The 23,681-nt window shown below is 37.7% G+C and overlaps 1 protein-coding gene and 1 long non-coding RNA gene across 2 annotated transcripts in view; both read right to left on the bottom strand.

The window, feature by feature from the left end:
• Nucleotides 1–23,681, bottom strand: part of LOC146576434 (uncharacterized) — a 107,087-nt gene that overhangs the window by 38,202 nt on the left and 45,204 nt on the right. The window lies entirely within an intron of this gene.
• Nucleotides 16,081–19,427, bottom strand: uncx (UNC homeobox). The gene is made up of 3 exons (XM_085272669.1): nucleotides 19,020–19,427; nucleotides 18,323–18,498; nucleotides 16,081–17,516 (listed from the first exon to the last, which is right to left on the bottom strand). The coding sequence occupies exons 1-3, from the start codon at nucleotides 19,276–19,278 to the stop codon at nucleotides 16,476–16,478; spliced, it is 1,476 nt and encodes a 491-aa protein (XP_085128795.1). The 5' UTR covers nucleotides 19,279–19,427; the 3' UTR covers nucleotides 16,081–16,475.

Raw genomic sequence — 23,681 nt, 5'->3', positions numbered from 1 at the left:
ACTACTTCCTGTTACAAGTTGGCTACCTGCTGATGGTACTTGTTTATATATCCATCCATTCGCTACCGCTTTTCCTTTTCAGGGTCACGGGGGGTGCTGGAGCCAATCCCAGCTGTCATAGGGCGAGAGGCAGGGTACACCCTGGACAGGTCGCCAGTCTGTCACAGGGCTAACACACAAGGACAGACAACCATTCATACTCACATTCACACCTAGTGACAATTTGGATTTTCCAATTAACCTATCCCCACAAACTGCATGTCTTTGGACAGTGGGAGGAAGCCGGAGTACCCAGAGGGAACCCACGCAAACATGGGGAGAACATGCAAACTCCACACAGAAAGACCCTGGCCTGATGGTGGAATTGAACTCAGGACCTTCTTGCTGTGCGGCAACAGTGCTAACCACCCTGCCACCGTGCTGCCTACTTGTTTATATATTCTTATATATTTGGGAAATGAATTATCAGAATCCATTTGCCATGGACACATATCAGTGCCTTTCTTTTATTATTATCATCATTGTTTCTAAGATTCAGCTATAAACCATTTCTATAGATATAAGGTCTTTGTCGAGAACAACAATAAAAAAACATTAAAAAGTCAAGTTAGAAAGGTGCTAATGTGTGTGATCACATTAATCGTCTGGCAGGATCTCACTTTCAGCGGTTAGTCCATTATGATTCACACTGATGTGAGGTCTAGGTGTCAGGTGTCATAATTTAATTGTGTTGTTTTCTATTTCTCGTGGATACTTGAGGGACTGGAAACCAGAGTAATTCAGCAGACTCCACCTCTGGTCTCTCTCACCCCTTCTCGTTGTCTTTCTCTCTCTCTCTTCTTAATTGGAGACACTGGGGGTTCACATCATTTTTCACTTTAATCTTGACCTTAGAAGATAAACCACTGATAAAGATGAAAATCATTATCTGCCCAGAGAATTCAAGGAGTAATTTCCTTGGCTCATGTTCTATTCATTAATGGGAAAGCACTTTTAAAGGGGAGGATATCTCAAATTTGCAGACATGTTATAAGATCTGTGACAGAACAGGCTGTTAGAAAAAGCTGTGGTGTTGGGTCAATTATTTTTTAAAAAGCTGCTTTTAACAAAACTTAGAAATTACATTTACTGACTTGATTCAACTTCTAAACAGTTTTTTGGGAGAGACTCAGCAGGTATCTTTGTTACATGACTGAAAATCAGAAAACAGTTTGAAACAAGAGCACACAAAAGTCCTTTGATATCTCAAGCCGATGCATTTGTCATAATAGATCTTATCTAAAAAATATTCTCATCAAATATCCAGAAGATTGAAAATAATACTTCTCAGTGAGTTTAAAGACTTACAAAAAAGAAAAAGAACTGACTTTGCCCTACATTTCATTAATTATGATGCTATATAAGCCTCCTCTGAGGAGGAACAAGAGATCAACCTTTACTGTTAATTGACCATTCCTTTAGTTACTGTTGTTAAATCAGTTTAATTTTATTTTCTCACAGGAGGACAAAATGCTGTTTACAATGATAATAAGAGCACATGAAATAATTTTCAAACAAACAGGTCACTGGTTTTATATAGCGCACCACCTTATGAGGTATAAATTGTGCCTGAGTGGGTTTAAGATAATGAGCTTTAAAGTATTACATGCCATTAACACAGTAAGTGGGCAGACAACCTTAATGTACAACATCAAATACTGCTAAAATACAGTACGCATGTGTTGGGAAGAGCCGGTTTTTGCCTCCTTTTTGGCTTGCCCCATATGCTTACATAAACCAGTAGATTATAACACAAATTTGGAATCAAATCCACATTCTAGCTAGGACTGCAAGGTAAGTAAAACCTTTTTTTCCTTAAGTTATATTTAGGATCGTGTCTCTTGTGCTTATTAGCTTAAACCACATACTATTAGCTTACACTAGAGAAGCTAAGAGTAGCTTAGCAGCTAACTTTAGCTTAGTAGCTAATGTTAATTAAAGTATTTTAAAAAACTAAGTTTGTATAAAAGTAAGGTTGTCTTGAAATAAGCTGACAATTATTGTAAATATGTTCAATTTCAGTAAACACTGATATAATGTGGCTAATGATATTTAGAGTATTCGCCCGAAAATTAAGCAATTCAGTTTCAACACTTTAGGTGAGGGGGTTGTAGGCAAGGTGTACTTTGAATATAGGCTCCACCCCCAGTGAATTTTGTATATACAAATTATAATAGTGCATTTTTGTTTTTTAATAAGGCAATCCATATCTGTGAAATTGTTTAACGAACTGGCAATTACATCATGCTTGCATTAACATTAGTCTTCTTTCAAAACTTTAACATTTTCAGTATGCAAGTGAGCGGTTATGTGCTTCTTACTGCAGGAGAGACTGAAACTTCAGATGGTTAAAGTGAAGAAGGCAGCAGGATAAGCAGAATAATATGGAGGACATTTTTGTTCACTGGACATTTTAAATATGTATTCCATGAACACTTTTTCCAACCTGAAATATTATTATGTTATGTTATGTTTATTTATGTTTATTATGTTTATTATGTTATGTATTGCCATCCATATATAAAATATGCCATGAAAGAGGGTCCTGTTCTTTAAGTTTGTTTTAAGTTTGTTTTAAAAGGTTATTAATATAGTTGATATGTTACTAAATAGAAACGGAAACTGTTTTACATTTTGCAGCTCTGCTTATTACACAGAAACTACCACAGCTATTTCCACGTAATAATCAAACACTCATTAAGTTAGCTTTAATAGGTTGTTATTGTGATATTAAATAGAAACTGGTTGTTTTGTATTTTGCAGCTCTGCTTCCTGCTTATTCCATAGAATTACCACAGATGTTTCTATTTGATAATCCAGAGCATTAAACATAATTAAATTTTTCCTTTTAAGCAAGGCAGAAAGCTGGGAACCTAAGGTAGGATTAATTTGCGCATTATACTATAGTAATACTATCCAAAAATCCTAAAACATTGCCCAATATTACCTTATTTTTTATGAGGATATTACAATTTAAACTCAGAGACATTACCTTTTTATTTCTAGCAGGTTATCATATTGTTACCAAGCTATTATGCTCTATGTTATGATGGAGGTCTTTATTTCCACATTCTGTTAAATAAATTTCAGTGTAATATTACTCAGCTGTAAACACTGTTGCTACCATGATATTAATAGGATATTAACTGGTTATTACTTTGGTAATTGAGTAGTAATAACTTCAATCACCACATTATTACATTCTTATTTTTGCCTTGTTACCCTACTACGATTACTTTATTACTGAGCTGTAACAGAAAATGCTACCATTGTTTCAAGTCTACTTCAAAGAGTTATCTTTTTACTGATATTGTCTTTCAGTATTCTAAAGCAAATGTGTGTCTTTTTCAGGTATTAGTCCAGAAAGTAAGTGTTGCATGTTATTCAAGGTAGTATTGGGTTTCGTTTAATATAAGATAACATAACATAACATAACATAGCAAGAATTTACTTAATTGTGTTGAAAATTTGTCTTGGACAAACACTGCTAAGCATAGCATCATCACTAGCATGATTAAACTTTCCTGGCATTTACATATTCGTTCACAAGGACATCAATAAAATCCTCAGATTTCTTTTAGATATTGTGTTTAACGTGCAGCCATGTACTTGACAAGTCAGGAATGCATCATCAAAATAGATACCTCACATAATTTTACAATGATATTCTGAAGGTTCCTATTTATAGCAGATATTATTATCTTATGTGGCTAGCAGCCATATAGCAAATGGCTATATGGCTGACTTTAATGTCAGAGTTCTGACTTTTTTCTCAGAATTCTGGAAAAGAAGAAAACTTTTTTTTTCCAGTATAACAAGTTATAAAAGTGTTTTGTTTTTTGTTTTTTTGACTGGAAAACAAGTGTCAATAACAGATTTTGTATTCTGCAACTAACTTTAACTTAAATTTAGGTTTTCTGAGTATCATCTGGGTTGAATTTTTTAATGGATGAAACTAACTCATTTAAGAGCAAGAAAATGTACTAAATATCCACTTTACCTGTATTCTAGAACAGTTATATGAGAAACTGAAGTGATGTTTTATCACTTGAATCATAGAGAAAAAAGGGAAATTTAGGCGCATCACTCCTGTATTGAGATGGGCTGCTTGTTAATCTAGTATTACCTATGGCTAGAAATTTTTAACATAGTTTTGCATTTTAGCATAGCTACCATTTCAGGATAAGGCATTACTAATTTATTTGGTCAGTTAATGTTAGAGAACCACACCATTTTCCAAAACTTGGTTGTAGCAAGGAATAGTTTTCCAGCTCAAATATATCATACAAAATAACTTTATAGAAACAATCTAGAAGTACATTATATTAAGTGCATGATATTACCAAAATGTTGAGCATGTTTCTAATTTTAGATTCAGATTATTATACTGTATGTATATGAACTTAGCATCACATCTGCCTTAGTGAAGGGGGAAAATGTGTTGCACTGCAGAGGCCACTGACTGCCTTCCATCAAGGACACAGTCACCTTTCTCTGGAGGAGAATCGAGTCCTCTGAGAGACAGCATGGCTTGTGAGTCTACAGCTAGAACTAGGTCAGCTCACCTCTTTGCTGGAAGTTATACCATTATTCCGTTAATGTTGTCTACATTCCAGTATGTGACTTTCCTTTTGATTCACTTGTTTAATGTTGTCTCTAAACACGAGTGGAAATAAAACCATAAAGAAACCTTTTTAGCACAACATGTTGATTTCACAGCTACAGGTTCTGTGGTAACAGACTTCAATCTACACATTTGCTTTTGCATGCACCATTTTTGTATTTGCATCAAACGTATAGTTAAAAACATAACTCATCTTGTGAAGATTAGACACTGTACAATACTGTAGTGTGCTGTCCCTGCCTATACTCAGCTGAAGATGCTGCTTTAATTATACCTTCATTCTCTTAATCCCTTATTTTGAAAGCCTTGTCTGCTCATCGACCGCAAAGAAATTAATGTTATGTCCTAAAATGTTCCTTCCTCAGGTCCTACTCAGTTTGTCAATAATGAGTTGAGAAGGAGGCATCCTCAACCGTCCTCGGAGCTACTGATTTATATGCTCACACCTCCACGAGGTAAACGGGATTGATTGTGTCCCACTATCACCTCTAACTTGCTTCTAGCCTGTGCACAATAAGCTCCTTCATGACTAATCACACCTATTTACAGGACTGATACAAGACATTTTTTCTTTTTTCAGAAAGAGTGCCTGAAGCTCTTGAGCACACTGTGTCAGTATTGAAATGTTTCTGTGCTGTCACATCTCACCACTTCCTCAGCCCTAACGTGATCGACTGGACTGACCACAGAACCATATCGTGCTCCTCTACAGAGCTCTTTTATAGTAAAAATTTCAGGCCCAGTTGAACCCCATTTCCCCCGGGCCATTAAATGAAAACCTGGACCTCAAGTGGATCTCAGAGTCTGGTCCATCCCTGGGCTTACAGGCACGTTAATGACAGAAATTGTACATGTCAGTACTACCAGAGAGCCCTAGGATTAAATAATGCGCGTGTAATAGTGAGATCTGAGGTCTTGGCCTTGATGTGCTAAGAACATTTGCAATACCACTTTAATGACGAAAGGAAAGAGCCAGGTCTGAGACTCTTGCCTTAGCAGACATGTCAGACCTTTCATGGGAACCATTTTTAATTGCAGCCAAAAAATGTCTATTAGTGAAGTCTCCCTTAGGCACATATTATATCCATTAAAGAGGTCATACAGTTAAACTGGAATATGCCATTGAAATTATTATTTCTGTTATTATTATTATTATTATTATTGTAATTATTATTATTGTAATTAGTAGTAGTAGCAGTATTCGTAGTATGTCTGTTATGCTTATAATCACATCTTGCAAAATTAGATGCCTTGTTTTTTTAAAGGAATGTCTGTTATACGGTTTTGTTTTTTGTTGTTTTATTTTATTTGTTTTTAAATTGCACACAATTCCATTTTTATGCTCAAATCAAAATTTTATATTCATATATTTTACGTATGTGGATTTTTTTCACTGGTTTGTCACCTTTGCACGGGAAATATCTCAACATATTTGTTATTATAAACACTGAACAGGAAAACAAATGCTGAGAAATTCCATGACTTCTGTTCAAATTCTCACTTAGATCTTGTTATTACACCCATTATTGTGGACCAACTGGGATACACGAGATAGCATTAGCTCCAGTAGTGGTAGCAGATGGCCCATGGGGCATGTTTGCCAGATTTAAGACTTATAAAGAACTGACACACACAAATAAATTTGGACAGTGTTGCTTTAACATCTGAGAACACTATTTAACTCATCCCATCTCAGGAAGTTTTCACACTTCACACTTCATTAACCTCTAGGGCACAGATTCCCTGGGAAGTCGAGGCAGGAAAATGCTTGTCTTTTTCATATAAATCACCACCAAGTGGTAAGCTCCCAATGACAATATTTACATGCACACAATATACCAGATAATAACTGATATTCTGGTGCAATTCAGCATGCTCTTTCTATGCACTCGATCACAAATTTCCATGAACATACGTGCATGAATACAATATTCTGCTATTGAGAAAAGCATGCTTGCACTAATTCCAAAAAACAACTGGAATTAAAGCAAACCTTACTTGTTTGAAACATGCATATGCCAGCAACCACTAATCCAACATGCATCTATCTATCTATCTATCTATCTATCTATCTATCTATCTATCTATCTATCTATCTATCTATCTATCTATCTATCTATCTATCTATCTATCTATCTATCTATCTATCTATCTATCTATCTATCTATCTATCTATCTATCTATCTATGCAAAATTCAACATCGACTTAAATGCTGTGACTTAATGTAGATCTTAAGTTGACGTGTGTTAACCCACAATAAAAACCCCATGAATCTTTGCCTCAAACCACATCATTAATTTACAAGAGGAAAATAGATATATATCTGTCTCCTGTTTTTACCATTAACCCTTTGTACACATAAAAATATTACTTAAAATTGACGTTATGTTTATATTGAGAACATCTATTTTTCTTTCCTTTATCTTTTCTCTTTCACCGCACCCATCCAGCCAATCACAGCAGATGGTAGTCCTTCCCTGAACCCAGTTCTGCTGGAGGTTTTTTCCAGTTAAAAGGGAGTTTTTCCTTCCCACTGTTGCAAAGGGGGTTGTTTGATTGTTGGGGTTTTCTCTGTATTATTGTAGAGTCTCTACCTTAGAATATGAAGCCCCTTGAAGAAACTGCTTTTGTGATTTAGTGGTATCTGAATAAAATGTTATTGAAAAAAATCTAAGTTCAGAATCACAGATGTCTTATAGAGGGTCATTCTTAAATGTTTTCCAGCCATAATTCTCCTAGAGCCAGAATGTTTTTTCCTTTAAGGCTATATGGTAAACAACACAATAATATTGATTGTTGATTGTTTTGAGTGCCCACATATTTGCAAAGGCACCTTTAATGCTTAATGACAGATGCAGGTATTCCGCAATCCAAAGAAAGTGTTTTACAGGGAAGGTCTAACTTCTTTCAGCAAGACAATGACTAACCTCATTCTGAGTGTATCATAGCAGCATGGCTCTGTCGTGGTGCTAAACTGGCCTGCCTACAGTTCATCCACTGAAAACATTTGATGCACAGAAATCCAACTGCAGATTCCTTAACCCATCCACAGAAAAATTGAAAAATTACATTTTCAAAATTATGACAATTGACAAATACTAAACTTCCTTGAGTGGAGAGGAAGTAAACATACGAATTTTATTTTATTTTTTTGCAAGGGGGACCATTTAGCTGTGACAATGTATAACTGTTTCTTTATGCAAACTGTTATTTCTTCTTTCTTGGTTCACATCAATGTTTTGTATACTACTTCTGTAAGCATTTGGGAGGTGTTTATTGAACAAAAGATGGCTTCAACTCCAAACAGCTGAGGATGTTCCTCCTCCTTGGTGGCTCTTCAACGCTGAAGTCACACTGGTTATGATTCACACTGATCCAATGAGAAATTCCGAGAAATTATGTGATTATTGTGCCATGAAACCCTATACCAGGACCTCTAGAACCAAGGTTACCTAGCTGTAGTAATTTGCCAACTACTATACGTTGCAACGAGTTCCTGCTTGGACAGATAAATGACTTAAGCAGATAACCACTTTCCTCCCATCATCAGTGGGAACCAGGAACCATTGCTTGTGTATAGTAGATTTTCAGGTTTACGCAGGAGAGGTAGACTGCAAAATCAGAAAACAAGATAAGCCAAGTCAGAACATCTTCTATGAATAAATGTAAGCAGCCTCAGAAAAAGCAGCTGCTATGTCAAAATGCTATATTTTGGTAAGCTGGAACCTCCACTTACAGGCAACAGTTTAAGGAATTAAGCAAGTCTTGGTAGGTATCCTAGTAATGCTCACATCCCAAATATTCAAGAAAACAAAAAAAGTCTTCAAAAAAGAAGTAAAGTATAGGTCCTAATTTAAACCAGAATATTATTTAATTTGGTCTGTAATTTATAAATCCAGAAAGTTTCCTTTTGTTTCAGTTTCTCATGTCTTTCACCATGTGGAAAATGGGATGTGGTCAGTGCCAAAGGCTTGTAATATGAATGTGTAGTGTCCAACAGTAGAGTAATTAACTTTGTCTGTGGGGCATTCCAGCCTAGATGACAAATGAGGTTTTACAATTAATTAAATTAAGTAAACTCATTTTAAAAATAAAAATCAATAAATGCCTGGATCCGCATTACACATATGCAGAGCTTTTAGACCCAATCATGCTGTTGCTGTTTAGGTGTTTGGCTGAAGATAACTGTGCACCAGTTTATGTTTTGGAGCAGTAGATCTCTAAAAAGGGTGTTATGTTTTGATGTATTTGTATGTTGAAGCCTTTTTTATACTTTGTTTTGTTAGCTCATATATACCCCTTCCAAAAAGCATTTCAAATAAAAACAGCACTCTTGCTCAAATATATAATAACATAACTACTTTATTTACAACTCAATCCAGAGTGCTGATGTGATCAGCCTCTTTTCCCCAACAGAGCACTTGAACAAATGTACACTTGCCTACCTACATCTTTACTATGATAACTGCTACCACACAGCCAAATCTTTCCTGAACATCAGTTGTGTGCACATGTCACAGTGACAAGATGACTGGCTCATATGTTTCCAGGTTGGCTTATTGATTGGCTCTTGGGGCATGGGCAGCTGCTAGCATTACAGAATTCTTCAGGATTATTTGAGTGCCACTTTCTCTTTGAAGTGTCAGGCTTTATGTTTTACTGTCTTTTTACTCCTATTGGTGGTCCTATAAAATCAACTCCAACTTTATGCGCTGAAAAAAATCACTCTAAAGGGTCTGTTCTGCGATACAAGCTTTTTTTTCTTTCTGGCAGTTCAAGCTCTTCTATGTCTGCATAACTGTACATGTTATAAATGTAGCCACTGATCTTTTTGGAGACTATAAAGGATCCTATTTGTTACCCTGATTGCTCTTGCGTAAATCTTGCAGTGCTCCTCAGTCTGTTTCTGCTAAGGACCACTTGTGAAATTCTGCGCTATTAATGTTATAAAGGTCCCTTTTCATCATGAAATGAAGGTTTTCTGATGTGCTCTGCACTTTGTCTTCTGCCTCCTTGAACTGCTGTTTCAAGAGCCTCTGCTCCTGCCTCAGCTGGCTAATCATCACTACTGGTCATCACATACTATACCAAACCTTTTAAGAAGCAAGGCTGATTGCTGTTATAGCCTGGAGTTTTTGTTATTTTTTTCAGTGTCACCCTTCCCTCTTGGATCAAGGATTGCTTTCACATCTTGTTAAACTAGAGCCAGGGCTAAGTGACAGTCTAACCCCGCCTACATCTTGTACATTGCTTTGGCGTAGCCACTAGCACATGGTGGATCCAGTGATTATGCACTGCCCCTTGATCTGGCAAGTCCTGTATCTAGCCATGAGAATTTTTTTTTAAAGTAACCCAGCTCTATCAACTATTTCATGAACTTACTGTTGGCAGTGTGAATTAGTTCTTTTTTTTTTTCTTTTTTATATTCTGCAACCCTGATTCCTACAGATTTCATTTATTTGCATCTATTACAAGACAGAATTTAGAAAAGACTGACTTTAGGCAAGCATTTCTGTCCTAATCACAGCCTTAAGCTAACCTTAAATAAGTTATTGGAGATTGACTGCAGTTAAATCAGGAATAACTACCAAACTTTAAAGTTCAGTCTTTGTGGATTAGTTGCCATACATGCTAAAATTGTACTGAACAATCGCCTGTCACACATTATACAGTACGGCTATGGTAATATTCAGTTGATAACTAATAGTAAACTTTAGTGTAAACTATAGTACACATTTGCTAACTGGCTGGCTGGCTTAAGTAGCAGACTGCAAGACTGTATAATTATGCTTCTATTAATTAATAATAGTTTGTTTATGAATATATGATAGCCAAGAAGGTCAATGTTTTTGTCACCTCAGCATTTCTTTGCCAATGCTATTTTCTTGTAAGTTTATATGGTGAACTTGTTAAACAGTTACTTATACATCTGTTAAAAAAAACATTATCACTCAGTTGAGCTTATTGCAATGCATTTGGACTAGAGTATCATATTCTATATGGGGTTTTTTAATAACAGTTTTAGTAAAGGAGCTAGCTGAAGTATATTTGAATGTTCCAAGTACATCACATACTCGTGAGCAATAGTCTGCCAATTATCCTACATTCTGTAAATATGGAATTGGAGCCAAACAGAGGACAAGGAATTCATTATTTTTTTGGCTATATTATTTTCATGAATCAGACCAGCAAAGAAGGTGATAATTGCTATGTATATACATATACATATGGAGATATATTACTGTACTGGTTCACCTGTTTTTCTTTTCTTCTTTGGAAACGTATCAACATTGATATATTATTCACGTAACTCATATGTTGGCAGGATGTTTGAAATAACACAAACCTTCAATACAATTTTGTAGACATATTTTTAATCAAAATAGAAAATGTTACTTGCCATTATTTTCTCCTCTTAGAAACACCCTTTGCAACCTTCATTAACTATATATGTGCAACATTGGACTGGGCTGTCAGATCATGTAGTTCATTCAAATGTATCTACTTTATTTAAAGTGCTTTCCTTTTATGTAATTAATGTCCATGGTTCTTTGCTCTGTTACAAAATATAACACCCTAATTAGTTTGTAAAAATTGCAATGCCTTAAATATGAGTTTAACATATTTGTTGCTTAACTTTGTGTAGTTTCTGTGTTTTTTGTGTAGGCTTTACACGCTATTTTCAGTTCTTACTTCTTTAAGTATTAAATTTGCAGGTGATTACTTTCACTGCCTAGAATAAAAACAATAAATAAATACATTTGTACTGTGACCCACTCTTTAAGTGTATACAAACTTTACCGTACCGAGGCTACCCTGAAAAGGGGTTTGAACCTATAAATATGATTCATATCAAGATATGTCTTCTTGTTTTGACCCACATACTCACCTAGTAGCTAAGTCAGTACACATGCCAGATTCAGAGAACCTGAGGTTTTTTTTGTTTTTTTTGTTTTTTTTTAACTATTCCTCAGTATTAAGACTGAGAAATTCTGTAGGAGAAATATCAAAGTAGCATACTGTCAAACATGTTCAGTTATCTGTTATCCGAAATTTTGATACATGATAAATTCAAGGTGGCCTTTTGAAAGGAAGACACTGTCAAAAAGCCATGTTAGAAGCATGTCTGCTGTGGTAGTCACATAAATCCCTCTTAAACTACCATTATCTATTTTTTTCTAATATTTTCTTTGTCATATGAATTGTTAGGTTGTGTAATCCAAAAGCACAATTCAGCCCCCTTCAGATAATGAGGCCAGACAGATAGCAACAGGTGTTACTACTCTGAAAAGGCTCCTGTCACCTCTCACATACCACGATTCAAGTGCTCTCATTGTGAAGAGGAGTCTAATATCTAATCCTTCCCTGCAGCCATTTCAAGACAATATACTCTCATAATGTAGAAATATGCAACATTTAATGAGAAAGACATAAAAAAAGAGAGAAGATGGAAATTTTGTGTTATTGGACTTAAGAAAACTGTCGCTCCCATCCCATTCTTCACTTTTGTCTAAAAAAAGATCAGTTTAACTGTTTCGTTTGTCACAGCGAAGAGAGTCCTTTGTGTTATTTTTGTGTATTATAGCAGAACTTGTCAGTGATGTACATTAATGGTCATGTTTTGTGTTTTGCAAATATTCGCATACTCCCACGTTTGCAATGCAGGGGAAACAAAACACTGTTAAAAAAGAAAAGTTGTGTAAATACAACTAATGATGAGTTTACTCATCAGGAGGAAGAGATGTGTTGAGGAAATGAAATGCTTGTTTGCAGAGTGATTTTCTTTTTTATATGTACCATGTTAGAGTTTTTGAGAAAGATCATATTGATTATATACTTAATCAGAAAGCTTTATATATTAATTAGCTCCCCGCTAGTCTTTTGCAAACAATTTAAAAAATCCATCTATACCCGCTCATAGATCAACACAGACATTTCTATATATATATATATGTATGTATATATGATTCACTTGGTTTTTTTAAATCTGGCTATTAAGATCAACTATTCAGAGTGTGTAATAACTGTGGCATAGTGAAATATGTCTTCTAATACTTTATCACTTTATTGTGTGAAAATCATCAAGCCCAACAAAAATACTTGAATGTGTGCAAAAACAATAAATAAAAATAAAAATTATTTATTTTTAAAAACCTGAGTGCACATGGTTAAATGGGCAAAATGAGCAGATGATCTTAGCAAAACCGTGAAGCTCTTTTTTTTTTAAAAAAATCCTAAAATTGAGTTTTCACCTGTACACCGTACCGAAATCTGAGAGTCGAAGCGTTATTAACTAAATTTTGATTAGAGGGTTTTTTCGCGCAATACTCAGCCATAATTAAAATTATTTTAAGGGTTGTCCAGAAATCAATGCAGATGGTAATTTCAGGATTATCCCAGGTATGCACAGGAAAGATAAGAATGATTAAATCCGCCGGCGCATTAATGAGTATGAGATGTAAAATAATCCTTAAAGGCATGGCAGAGTTGCTGCAGGAGAAGCCAAATGTCAAGTGCCATTTTATTTTATGGAGGATCCTTTTTAAAGGGACACGGTTTTTTCTTATCCAAACTGAGCCTTCAGAGCCTCTAAGATCTCATGCAGGAACACAAAGCGCACAAGAGTAGCCTGTACTGACAGATGGATTTGTGGGGAGAACACCATTGTCCATTTGAGTTGATTTGAGCATGAAAATTGTAAATCCTTTCCCGCCACTCTCATTTGAAAATATATTTGAGTAATATTGGCAAATCATATATATATATATATATATATATATATATATATATATATATATATATATATATATATATATATATATATATCAAATCAAACTCAGTGCGCAAAATAATACAATTTCTACGAGACAAAACCCCACAAATCTATATTTAAATCTGTGCATTAATAGATCGTCACTTGTGTAAATTTGTCTCCAATCTGACTTAGTTTGCTTGTATATATTACAGAAAATCAACCGATAAACCGTGTGTGATGGAAGCTCGTATAAAAACATTTGGATAGTCATTTGGCTTGGAAATGAGAGGCTTATTTCTGAGGACGCTGATTTAGTCTGCAGCTCGAATGCTGCAAATGAGACTCTTAATATCTCGGCCATAATTAATTGCGCAAATTTGTTTCTATTAAATAAAACTAACACATACTGAGAAAACTCTATTAGCCTTAATTAAGCTTGATATCCTAATTTAGGGAATGTGTGGCTGAAAACAAGCCGTTTTGGTAGATTTTTTTTTCTCTGTCTTTCTCCGATATGAAAAGCCTACCAGCTTTCTGCCTTTGGGCTGCTTTTCCTCCTTTGAGAGTTGGAAATGAGAAATGGAAATGGAAATACCAGGAGGTGCTAAATTAGCTGCCTGATCTGCACTTATTGCCGCATACAGGCCCCTATTACTTTGCCAATCTGTGCCTCTCTTTTAGCATTCCGGGCATGGAGAAGCTTCGAGATAGCAGATTTATCAAATGGGAAAATGAATGCATGATGATCAGTTAAATTGAAAATCAGCGTCTGCATGACAGCCCGACCTGACACCTCCGTAATTAGAAAGAAAAATGATGGCGTCCGATGCATAATAGAGCAAAAACAATTTACACTCTCCCATAATGATCCGGCGTTCAAATTGAAAATTTCTCCGGGTATAAATTGAATTCATAAAGTATGATTCATGGACGACACATCTCCTGGAGGCTGCCTGGGCATATCGATTGATAGTTTGTCTTGAATCATGCAGCGTGCAGCTCTCAGGCAAGAAAAGCTTAACTACTTAAGCAAATCGCTAATTTCACCTTAAGGCCACCAATGTGCAGCCAGCGATACTCCTATTCAGTGCGCTAATGAATTATGGATGAACTGGGCATACGTCCCAAATAGCCTCAGAGTAGCATGGAAAAACACACACCGAAGAATCTTAGGGGTTATTTCAAATTGGCTTCGGTTATCCCACAATTTAGTAAATACACCATTTTTTTAACCAAATCGCAGTGGTTGCAGTTTGGTCTTTTCTGTCTGCATTTGTGTCAGAGTTTAGAACGGAAACGCGCAAAATGTAATCCATTATGCATCATACAAAAACACTGCAAAACTCCCCTCAAAACTGGGATTAATAGCGGAATGTAAAATAAATTAATAATAAAAGAAGAAGCACAAAATCGATGTGGAATCTATCATCTCAGCACTATAAACACCATGCAGAGATACACCTCTAACCCAGAGCCGTGCAGGCCTAATCTTGTGCGTGTTCACTGCGTGTGCCATGTTGGCTGCGCTTGCCCCTGCCCCCCACCAACCTAATAAGACATTGCTTCCTAGAGCAAACAGCTGCATGGGTTGCAATTTATGTAAATATTTTGAAAGGGACACTGGCTCAGAAATTCATTTGCGCCGGCTCAGATGTAAAGCTCACCCCTCTTATTTTCAATTTATTTGCAAATCAAGACCCAAAGAGAACACTAAAGGGCTTGTGGCTCTTAATAGTGAACCAGCAACTCTACATATAGCTGGACGGGATTTATTTTGTTGTTGTTTTTGTTGTAGTTTTGTCTAAAGATTTTATATATATATATATATATATATATATATATATATATATATATATATATATATACATATGTTGCTACACATTCGCCTCGACATTTCTTCCTTTGGTCGTCTTGATATTGTGGTCAACACTGCTAATATTGCAAAAGGGAGCAGATGTCCCAGATCCTGCACGGCATCCCTGGGGAACACCAACCCTATTAGAACAAATGTGTTCTGCTATTGTAAATAGGCACGTTTGCCTCAGCCCGTCCTATTACAGCCGACGCATGATCAATAGGCTGATAACACAGAAACATCAATGTAAAGCGACAGAACAATGAGGGATATCATCGAACATCTATCTTAATATAGCCCTGCTACAAGGGGCCCTGACAAAGTGGGGAGAGAGATAGAAGAAGAAGAAGGGGAGAGGAGGAAGAAAAAAAAGCTCATGAAAATGCCTCCCCACGAATCCCCATCTTCTATCCAATATGCACAAACACACACACTCCCAGCTGCCAGGGCTATTATTTTCCTATTTCAATTTGACACCCAGGCCTTTTCATGCTAATTCTATTATTCTTGGAAGTTTATGTGATTTCATATCACTAGAAATCGGTAATGTATTATAACCCCCTTTGAGCTAAAATAAACTGAATCCCCCTGCAGTAGCCACCGGGAAAATAATTACTTTCATATCAAAACTCTGCAGGAGTCGAGCGGGTCCTTTTCGCCTCAGGCTCGTAACCTCATTTCAGTGGGGGCTTATAGATGAATAAATTTGTTAAGGCAATATACAAAGTACAACATGAGATTTCTTAAGAAAGCCCTTCCTACTGTAGTCCTGCACTGGATGTGCTGCTATTTAAGGTCTCACACGGTTTGAGGTGCTTGTATACAATAGATTTATTTAAGAAAAACCTTACATATATAAATAGTATAATACCTTTCTTACAGCTCTTGAGGATTTTTGTTGGTGTCGTGGTCTCGTGTTTTGTTTTTCTTGACAAGTTATCACACATTAAAGGATATCTATAGACTCCCGACTCGCACACACATACACACTCGCAGAGATTGGGAGAGAGAGAAGGAGACGAGAGAGAGAGAGAGAGAGAGCACATTGTCAAAATATCAGCTGGGGAGGGGGGGCTAGAAATTAGATGCAAAGATGTAGATTCTGGTTAACCTTTGGCCTAATGAAATGTGTAGTTTAGGGGCTATATCGATATGGTTCTGCTGTTTTTCTTTCTTTTTTTCTTTAACCCCCCCTGCTCATTTATTCCATGTCGACATGTTCTTTAGAGTCTGTCTTTGTATCTGCAGGACAGTCACTGAGGACAGACTCGGAGCTGCTGGGGTGATCCTTGTTTTCTAAATGCTCTTTTTTGCCTGCATCCACAGACTCAACGAGCTGTGAACCGTGTTCGTGAGCGAAAGTCGAATCGCTGCAAATAACCGAGGTCTGAGTACTTTTGCCAGTGGAAAAGGCGGCCCTGGGCGGGCTCGTGTGCGGTGAATTTGTCTTTGCCTCTGATCCCACCTGTGCCCTTTGCGTGGTTTCTGCAGAGTCCGGCGAGCTGCTCGTACATCCCGCAGAGCTCGCAGAGACGCTGCAGCGGACGTGAGCCTGGGTTCTTTCCGCCGGCGTGTCACAGTCAGAGTTTACTGCTGTTGTCGTCTTCAGGGCAGTTTGAGGAACAATGAATCCAAGCGGCTGTGTGATGGGATAGAGCAGGAAGTGTCCCTTCCCTATCAAAGGCCGTGAGGAGGGTAAGGCCGCGGGGTTGCGTCTCGGTCTGTGGTCCGAAAGGAGGCTTTCGACGCTAAAAGGGTTGAGTTTCTGCATGCTGGAGGCTCTGCTGTTGTTGGAACACAGGCTTGGCCCGTGACTGGGGTCGGGCGAGTCCAGCTCGGAGTCGCCAGCGTCCCTGTCCAAGTGTCTTTGGTTGTGGTTTTGGCTCTGGAGAGAGTGAGGTGTTTGGTCGCAGCTCGATTGCGTTTGATTTCCCCCCACAGAGTCAAAAGGTGGGCCTGTGTTGTGGTCACTGTCGGTCACATGCGACACCCCGCTGTCGCTGTCTGATCCCGGGGTGTGAAATAAATCCCCAGAAACAAGCTTGTTCTGGGACTTTAGCAGCCGGCGTTCCTGCTTTCGTTTCTTCTTCTCCAGCCTGCTCAGCTCTCTCCGGGCGATCTCCTCCGGGTCCATGGGCTCCCCGCTGCAGCTGGTGGGGTGGGCGTTGTGAGCAGGTCGACCTGGACCTTTCTTTGTGTTCTCCTTTTTCCTCCATTTGGCTCTGCGATTTTGAAACCATACCTGCGGAGAAAAGAAAGGTGAACATGTGTGTAATGAGCACGTCTGTCATTGCAAAGGGGAAGTTAATTAGGCCCAAAATCGCCGGTGTGTTAACAATATGGTAATTAAACAAATACTCAGGTTATGTCTCGCTCTTGCTGAATTCTGTGCAGCTTTTTAATTAGGCCTTTGATTACATCCAAATAGCCTTAAATAAAAAGCTCTGGTTTTACATGATAACTGAAGTGTGGGTCATTAGAAGACTTTTCAAATAATATTTTTCAAGGTAAACTCTCGAATACGATCAAACTTTGCAAACTTCTACTTGGCTGTCTTCAAAAATTTAACCAATAAAATAATCAAATAAAACCAAAACAAACAAAACAAAACAGGTATGTTAGGGACATATATCTCATGTCTTATTATATCTCATTATTTTTGGTTATATTTTAACATATATGACGAATATAAGCCAACATTGCCCCCCAAATAATTACCTAAAACTTCATCACTTGTTTGTTATTTTAAAGAAACCTGTTATTATTATATTTATGCACTAACATAATTTATGAAATGCCAGAAAAAACACAATCATATTGTGAAATATTTTATTTATTACAAAAACATATCCTACATATAATAGAGCTTATATTATTTCCCAAATTTCCCCATACTGCTGAAAGACTGAGTTACACTTTCTGTCTCTGTATAGCTTAAAATTGAAAACCTAATCTTTATCATGGATAAATAAAACGTAAACAAAGAGATAACAGAGAGACAGAGCTCACAGTCACGACTCGGATTCATAAAAATAAATACGTATTTACCTGAACCCTTGATTCTATCAAGTCCAACCGGAGAGCCAGTGCCTCCCTCATGAACACGTCCGGATAGTGACTCTCATTAAAAGCCTTTTCTAATTCCTCCAGCTGCCAACCTGTGAAATTTGTGCGAGTTCTTCGCCTCTTGCAGCCAGGGCTATCTTTGTCTGGGTCTCCCGAGTCTGACAGCAGAATGAGAATAAATGTAAACAGAGGATAAGTATTTTTTTTCTTTTAATTGTCACATTTTAGTATATTTTTAACAGCGTCGGTGTCATGCACGGGTAAAGGGTTTTGCAAAGTTTAGACCCGAAAATTATGGTCTCATTTGAAAATTTGCAGCATTTCACACGTGTGTGTTGCAGCTTCCACGCAATTCTTTCTTTTAAATAAATAAATAAATAAATAAATAAGCAAAGCTTAAAACACTAACACGGGAATTCCCCTGCTCCAGTGATTACTGACTGACAGAAACATTGTTTTCCTTGGATGCATCTTCAGCTTTCGATGAATGAAATGAAGTCGGGGGGCGAAGAAGATAAATCTGTGCCTGTGTGCGAGGTTCTGCTCGCCTTTTAAACACGCGATGAAGAAGACAACTTGTATCGCAACATCCTGTCTTTGTTTCTTTCTGGGTTTTTTGTCTCTGTGCAACAAGCCAGCATTGATGGGAGGTTATTGTGTGCTGTGTAATGTGGCTTACCTGTCAGTTTGTACTGCTGATTATCTCCATTCATCCCGCAACCCGAAGACAAGAGGGGGTTGGAATTACCCACTGAAGCCGCGCACGAACCATTAAGTAATCCGTCTATTGAGAAAGGAACCGCGGACGCAGATTGAAGTTGATGCCCGGCTAATTCGTAAACGTGATGGTGGCTCAGATGGTACGGGAAGCCCACCATCCCGCCGAGAGAGCCTCCGAACTGGGCGTGAGGTGGATCCAGTATCCTGCTGTCCATCATCCCGCAGGCAAAAGGAAACGACGTCTGGAGGCCGGTGATGGGAATTTAAAAAGCATGCAGTGAGTGTGGCCAACGAGTAGGGGACATGATGTGAAGGGAGCGATGAGCTGTACTTTATCCACATGAACCTCCCAATAATTAGCCCAGGCTCTGGGAATATGAGACCCAATGAAAAGCGGTAATGGACTCTGACGTCAGAGACGCGCTCTGCAAACGCTCCCCGTATCGATTGCTAATTAAAGCTGACATCCACCTCAATAAACAATATCAGAGCTGTCACAACAAGACAGGAGGGCTTTGATAAGAACTACATCGCAACTACACGGGGGACCCACCGGGAGGAAGGGCTCACTGAATGCCGGGAAGAAAAGGCTACAGGCGGATAGATTAGGCCACAGGCTCGATCCCAGACTTTTTGTTCACTAGAGGACCTGCAGATAGATAAATATTAGACCTGATTAAATAATAACGACAGTAATGATATATATGTATTTTTTATCACGTAGACCCATTGTCTTTAAATATGTTTGCTGATATTATTTTTTGACCCATTGTTTCTTTCTCTTTTTTACTTGCATGTATGAAGTGCAAAGGATGGGGATAAAGTAAAAGATATATATTAGTAAAAATTAAAAAAGACCTCCGATCCTGGGGATGGCTGATCCTTTTTCTGCGGACAGTGGGGGTCAAGCATTGTCCCTAAACCCTACTTTGGGAACCACTGAGTTAAGAGGAACCCCCCACGTTAGGTATGGATCATCATTTAAATGCACTAAACCTTTTATACTCAGACAGGTCACCTGCAGGGCGTAAAACAAATAGGGTGATTGTTGGAAATATGGCTGTATTTAAAGGGTAGCTGAAGGCGCAAAGTGAAAGTCAACCGATAATACTTTTACTGTTACAAGGCGAAAGCTTCGATTACGACCAGGGTTTTATGAACAAAATACATAACTATATGAATAAAAGCGTCAGCTGCTAGAGATTACTGCTTAACATCAAAGACAATACAAGCGAGCAGAATTAACAACAACAACAACAACAACAACAAAAAGCCAGTCCCATATGTGCACTATACAAACATACACAACATTTCATGTCAGGAAACAAAAGTGGAAAGCTCCCCTGCTTGTGCAACCTGGCACTCAATATGTGACTAGCCTAAATCCTATCTGCTCATTAGGTTTTCAAATAATTAATTCGACTTTATTTATCCCAAGTCTGGCGCTGTCATAATGTTAATCAGAGTTGAAATTTCGCACCCCACTCATTCCCTGACCCTTGGCACCCGGATTGGCATGTTGTAATAACCTGAATCTCTCAACAGAAGCTGCGATAATTGTTACCCTATTAGCATGCAAATTGTTTAATTAATATTATTATGAGGAAGTATATAATCCGATCGTCACTTGACCCCCAAGCCCAAATAACAACCCTCTGTATTTCAGCGTGTAGCTCTACATTTTAATGAACTCCTCAGAAATGATCTCGCCCATTTATCCATCTTCCTTTTTAGCAGCGGTGGGCTTGTCTTTGAAGCGCTCTCTCTTTGTATTTTAACTTTAATTTTAACGCACATGGCCAAGATCTTATGAATAATTCCTCCCCGCTCATTCCCCTTTTTTTTTGAACATCTAAAATTAAATAATTGCTTTTAGTCAATCCCAAGCATATATATGGGTTGCACCCCCCACCCCACCCCCCACTCCCCCCACTCGGGCGCACACAGGAGCTCAGTGAAAAGCAGCCCTTGACACAGTCTCCTGAGACATTGCATTCAAATCCGTTTTTCTACAACGGGTGACATTGTCAGATTCTAGCTTTAATTAACCCGATAATAAGGCGAACAAGGCCAGCATTCAGCCGCGACGCTGCCCTGCCTTGTTACCTTTTTTACAACTGGACCTTTTGGCAGTTGTTCAGAGGCAAAAAAGAAAAAGAAAATATTAATGTTTTTTGTCTTCCTGATTTATATGTCCACGCCGTTTGTTACAACAGGACACAACATCTTTATTGCATTTATGTATTGTTGATCTGAATCAATAAGTGCACAGGGCCTATAAACTAATTGATTAACTTTCTATCCAGGAAGATAAATTCCACGACAAGTAAATAGGGGAGGCTGACAGATACACACTAATGCAATTTCAACACTTTCCTTTAAAAATAATTGTAAATTACAGCACTTGACAAGCCTAAGGTGTGCACTTACACGTAGAAAACAGCTTGCTCTGTCTAAAGCAACTCAACATTATCGTGACATTTTCCTGCTACTTGATATTTCCCTATGGATGGCTCATTTCTCACTTTGAGGCTTAGTCTCTTTCCTTATGCACAGATTCAATGACAAAAGGCCTCCCCAACCCTTAGTAATATATTTAAATTCATTCTTAAGGCTAATAGCAGAATAGTCACGCAGACTGAAGCCCTGAGAGTGTGTTTTTCCTCTTATATGAGCGCCATATACTACGCACACCTTATAGTTTTATTCTACCACTGCATCAATCCTCGCGTATTTAAATCATTTATAGGAGTGTTAAATGTTGCTTTATTCTCTTAGGGGTGCTCTTAAGGTGGCTGCTATAGGCTGTAAATCAACTACTCGCCACAGTGATGAATTAGGTGAAGAAAAACAGCAGTGGCAGTGCTAAACTCCCCTTAGCACACAAACTCCCCATGCCCACTCATTCATTTACTAGTCATACTCTAATCAAGGGATCAAAGGACCAAGCGAGCAGACTATAGGAACTCAGACGCATATTTGCCTAGAGTTTTACACCCATTAAAGTTATTATTTTTAACTAAATAACCTGAAGTTAACTTTGTGTACTTGCACTTTATCTTCCCCTCCCTAAATAAGGCTCTTTAATGCCAACTTTGTGTGTTGTTTGTCTGTTTGGCTGAGCATCCAATAAGAGGATTTTGCAGCAGCACACTCACCTGACTCCAGATAACCAGATAACTGAAATTCATAGGCTTGCCAACTTAATATAGGTGTTCAAATGATACACCCCAATCCCCTCCCAACCACCCCCCTCACCCCAAAAAAGACAGAGGCCTTATCAACATGCCCATCCAACACTGATGCCTACTTTAGTAGCAGAGAATCAAATTCATTTTTAATTAGGCAGGCAAATTAATAGGCAGCAGTTTAGGAGTTTAATTACTCAATTAACTTCACGCACGTTAATTTTTAACTATCTAAATTAGGTTGCACATTATTCGATTTGATGATAATTATAGAATTAAATCTAAATTAATTGTTTTGGATGATTTGGATGAACTAGATGCAATTCCAATTAAACAGCAGGAGGAAAAAAAAACTGGTTGCCATTTTAAGCTCGCAAATCCTTTGATTCGATTTTAAGCAAGAAACTCTGCCTAGAAATTTTCCTCTGATCCTACAAATTCTCTTTCCCTCTAATCCCACAATTAAAAGTTTCCTCCCATCTAATTATCTGTAATTGTGCCGCTGTCAAAGTAGAATGGAGAAGTGAAAGCGATTGATTTGGACTTTTAATTCAGTTCATTTCTGATAGAAGAGAAAGTAATTCCCTTCAAATTACCTCATTCAATCCTGACACCCTAATGCCCTTCAAAATCTTTTTTTACTCCCCAGCATTTATATATTAAAAATGAAGCTAGAATGACTAGTGCCTCCTAATAATAATAACCAAACTTCCATTAGAATAATAATTTCATTTCAATTAAAACTGACTTATCACCTTTGCTAAAACGTGCTTAATATGCCGAAAATTATCAATGCTTGAAGGAGCCCAAACTGGGGAGTCTAATTGTAATCAGCAAATCAGAGGTGCTTGTCGCTGCCGTGCCTTTGCAGAGAGGCAGTCTCGGAAATAGAACTAATTTACTCAACTCCCCCGGGAAATCCGCTCAACAGATTAACATTTTCAAAATATAGTAATGATATAATTTGAGAAATGGTGACGCCAATTTGTGAGGAGCCTTTGTGCAGAATAATTTGCATTTTTTTTTCCTTCGCCATCGCCTGCATTTTGCCCCCGTTAATTACAGCTCCGCAGATGAAGGGTGTGCTGTTTGACTCAGTGCTTATTATTCAACTTCAATCTAATAATTCAACTCTACAGTTATATGACAAAGTGTAGCCTATCCACATTTTAAGCCACCCTGCGTATAATCCCAAATGGGTGTGGATGGGTGAAAATGTGAATAGGTGCATATATGCATGCAGTTTGCCTGTCACCGTGTGCGTTATTGCAGTCAGTGCAGCCTCTGTGCTTGGCTGTGCTTAAGACTTGTACTTACAAGTGATGGGTTTGTCTGATTTGAAGCAGCATCCTCCAAAACTTCAATAAATAAACGCTCCTGCCCTTCAGCTCACCTTCTGCCTACACGCTGTGCAGGTAAACTGCTCAAGAGCC

The sequence above is a fragment of the Mchenga conophoros genome, linkage group LG4 (assembly GCF_057382185.1).
Source record: "Mchenga conophoros isolate Kocher_MC1m ecotype Shallow Benthic linkage group LG4, M_conophoros_male_GT1.1, whole genome shotgun sequence".
Classification (NCBI taxonomy): domain Eukaryota; kingdom Metazoa; phylum Chordata; class Actinopteri; order Cichliformes; family Cichlidae; genus Mchenga; species Mchenga conophoros.
This window is presented reverse-complemented; position numbering and strand designations above follow the sequence as displayed.

What these genes read in the sequence shown, in the direction of transcription:
- uncx (XM_085272669.1), bottom strand. Translation starts at nt 19,278, where the DNA reads ATGATGGACAGCAGGATACTGGATCCACCTCACGCCCAGTTCGGAGGC. An exon ending in TCAGCAGTACAAACTGACAG is followed by an intron (nt 18,499 to 19,019) that starts GTAAGCCACATT and finishes TTCTGCTGTCAG; the next exon opens with ACTCGGGAGACCCAGACAAA. An exon ending in TGATAGAATCAAGGGTTCAG is followed by an intron (nt 17,517 to 18,322) that starts GTAAATACGTAT and finishes TTTTCTCCGCAG; the next exon opens with GTATGGTTTCAAAATCGCAG.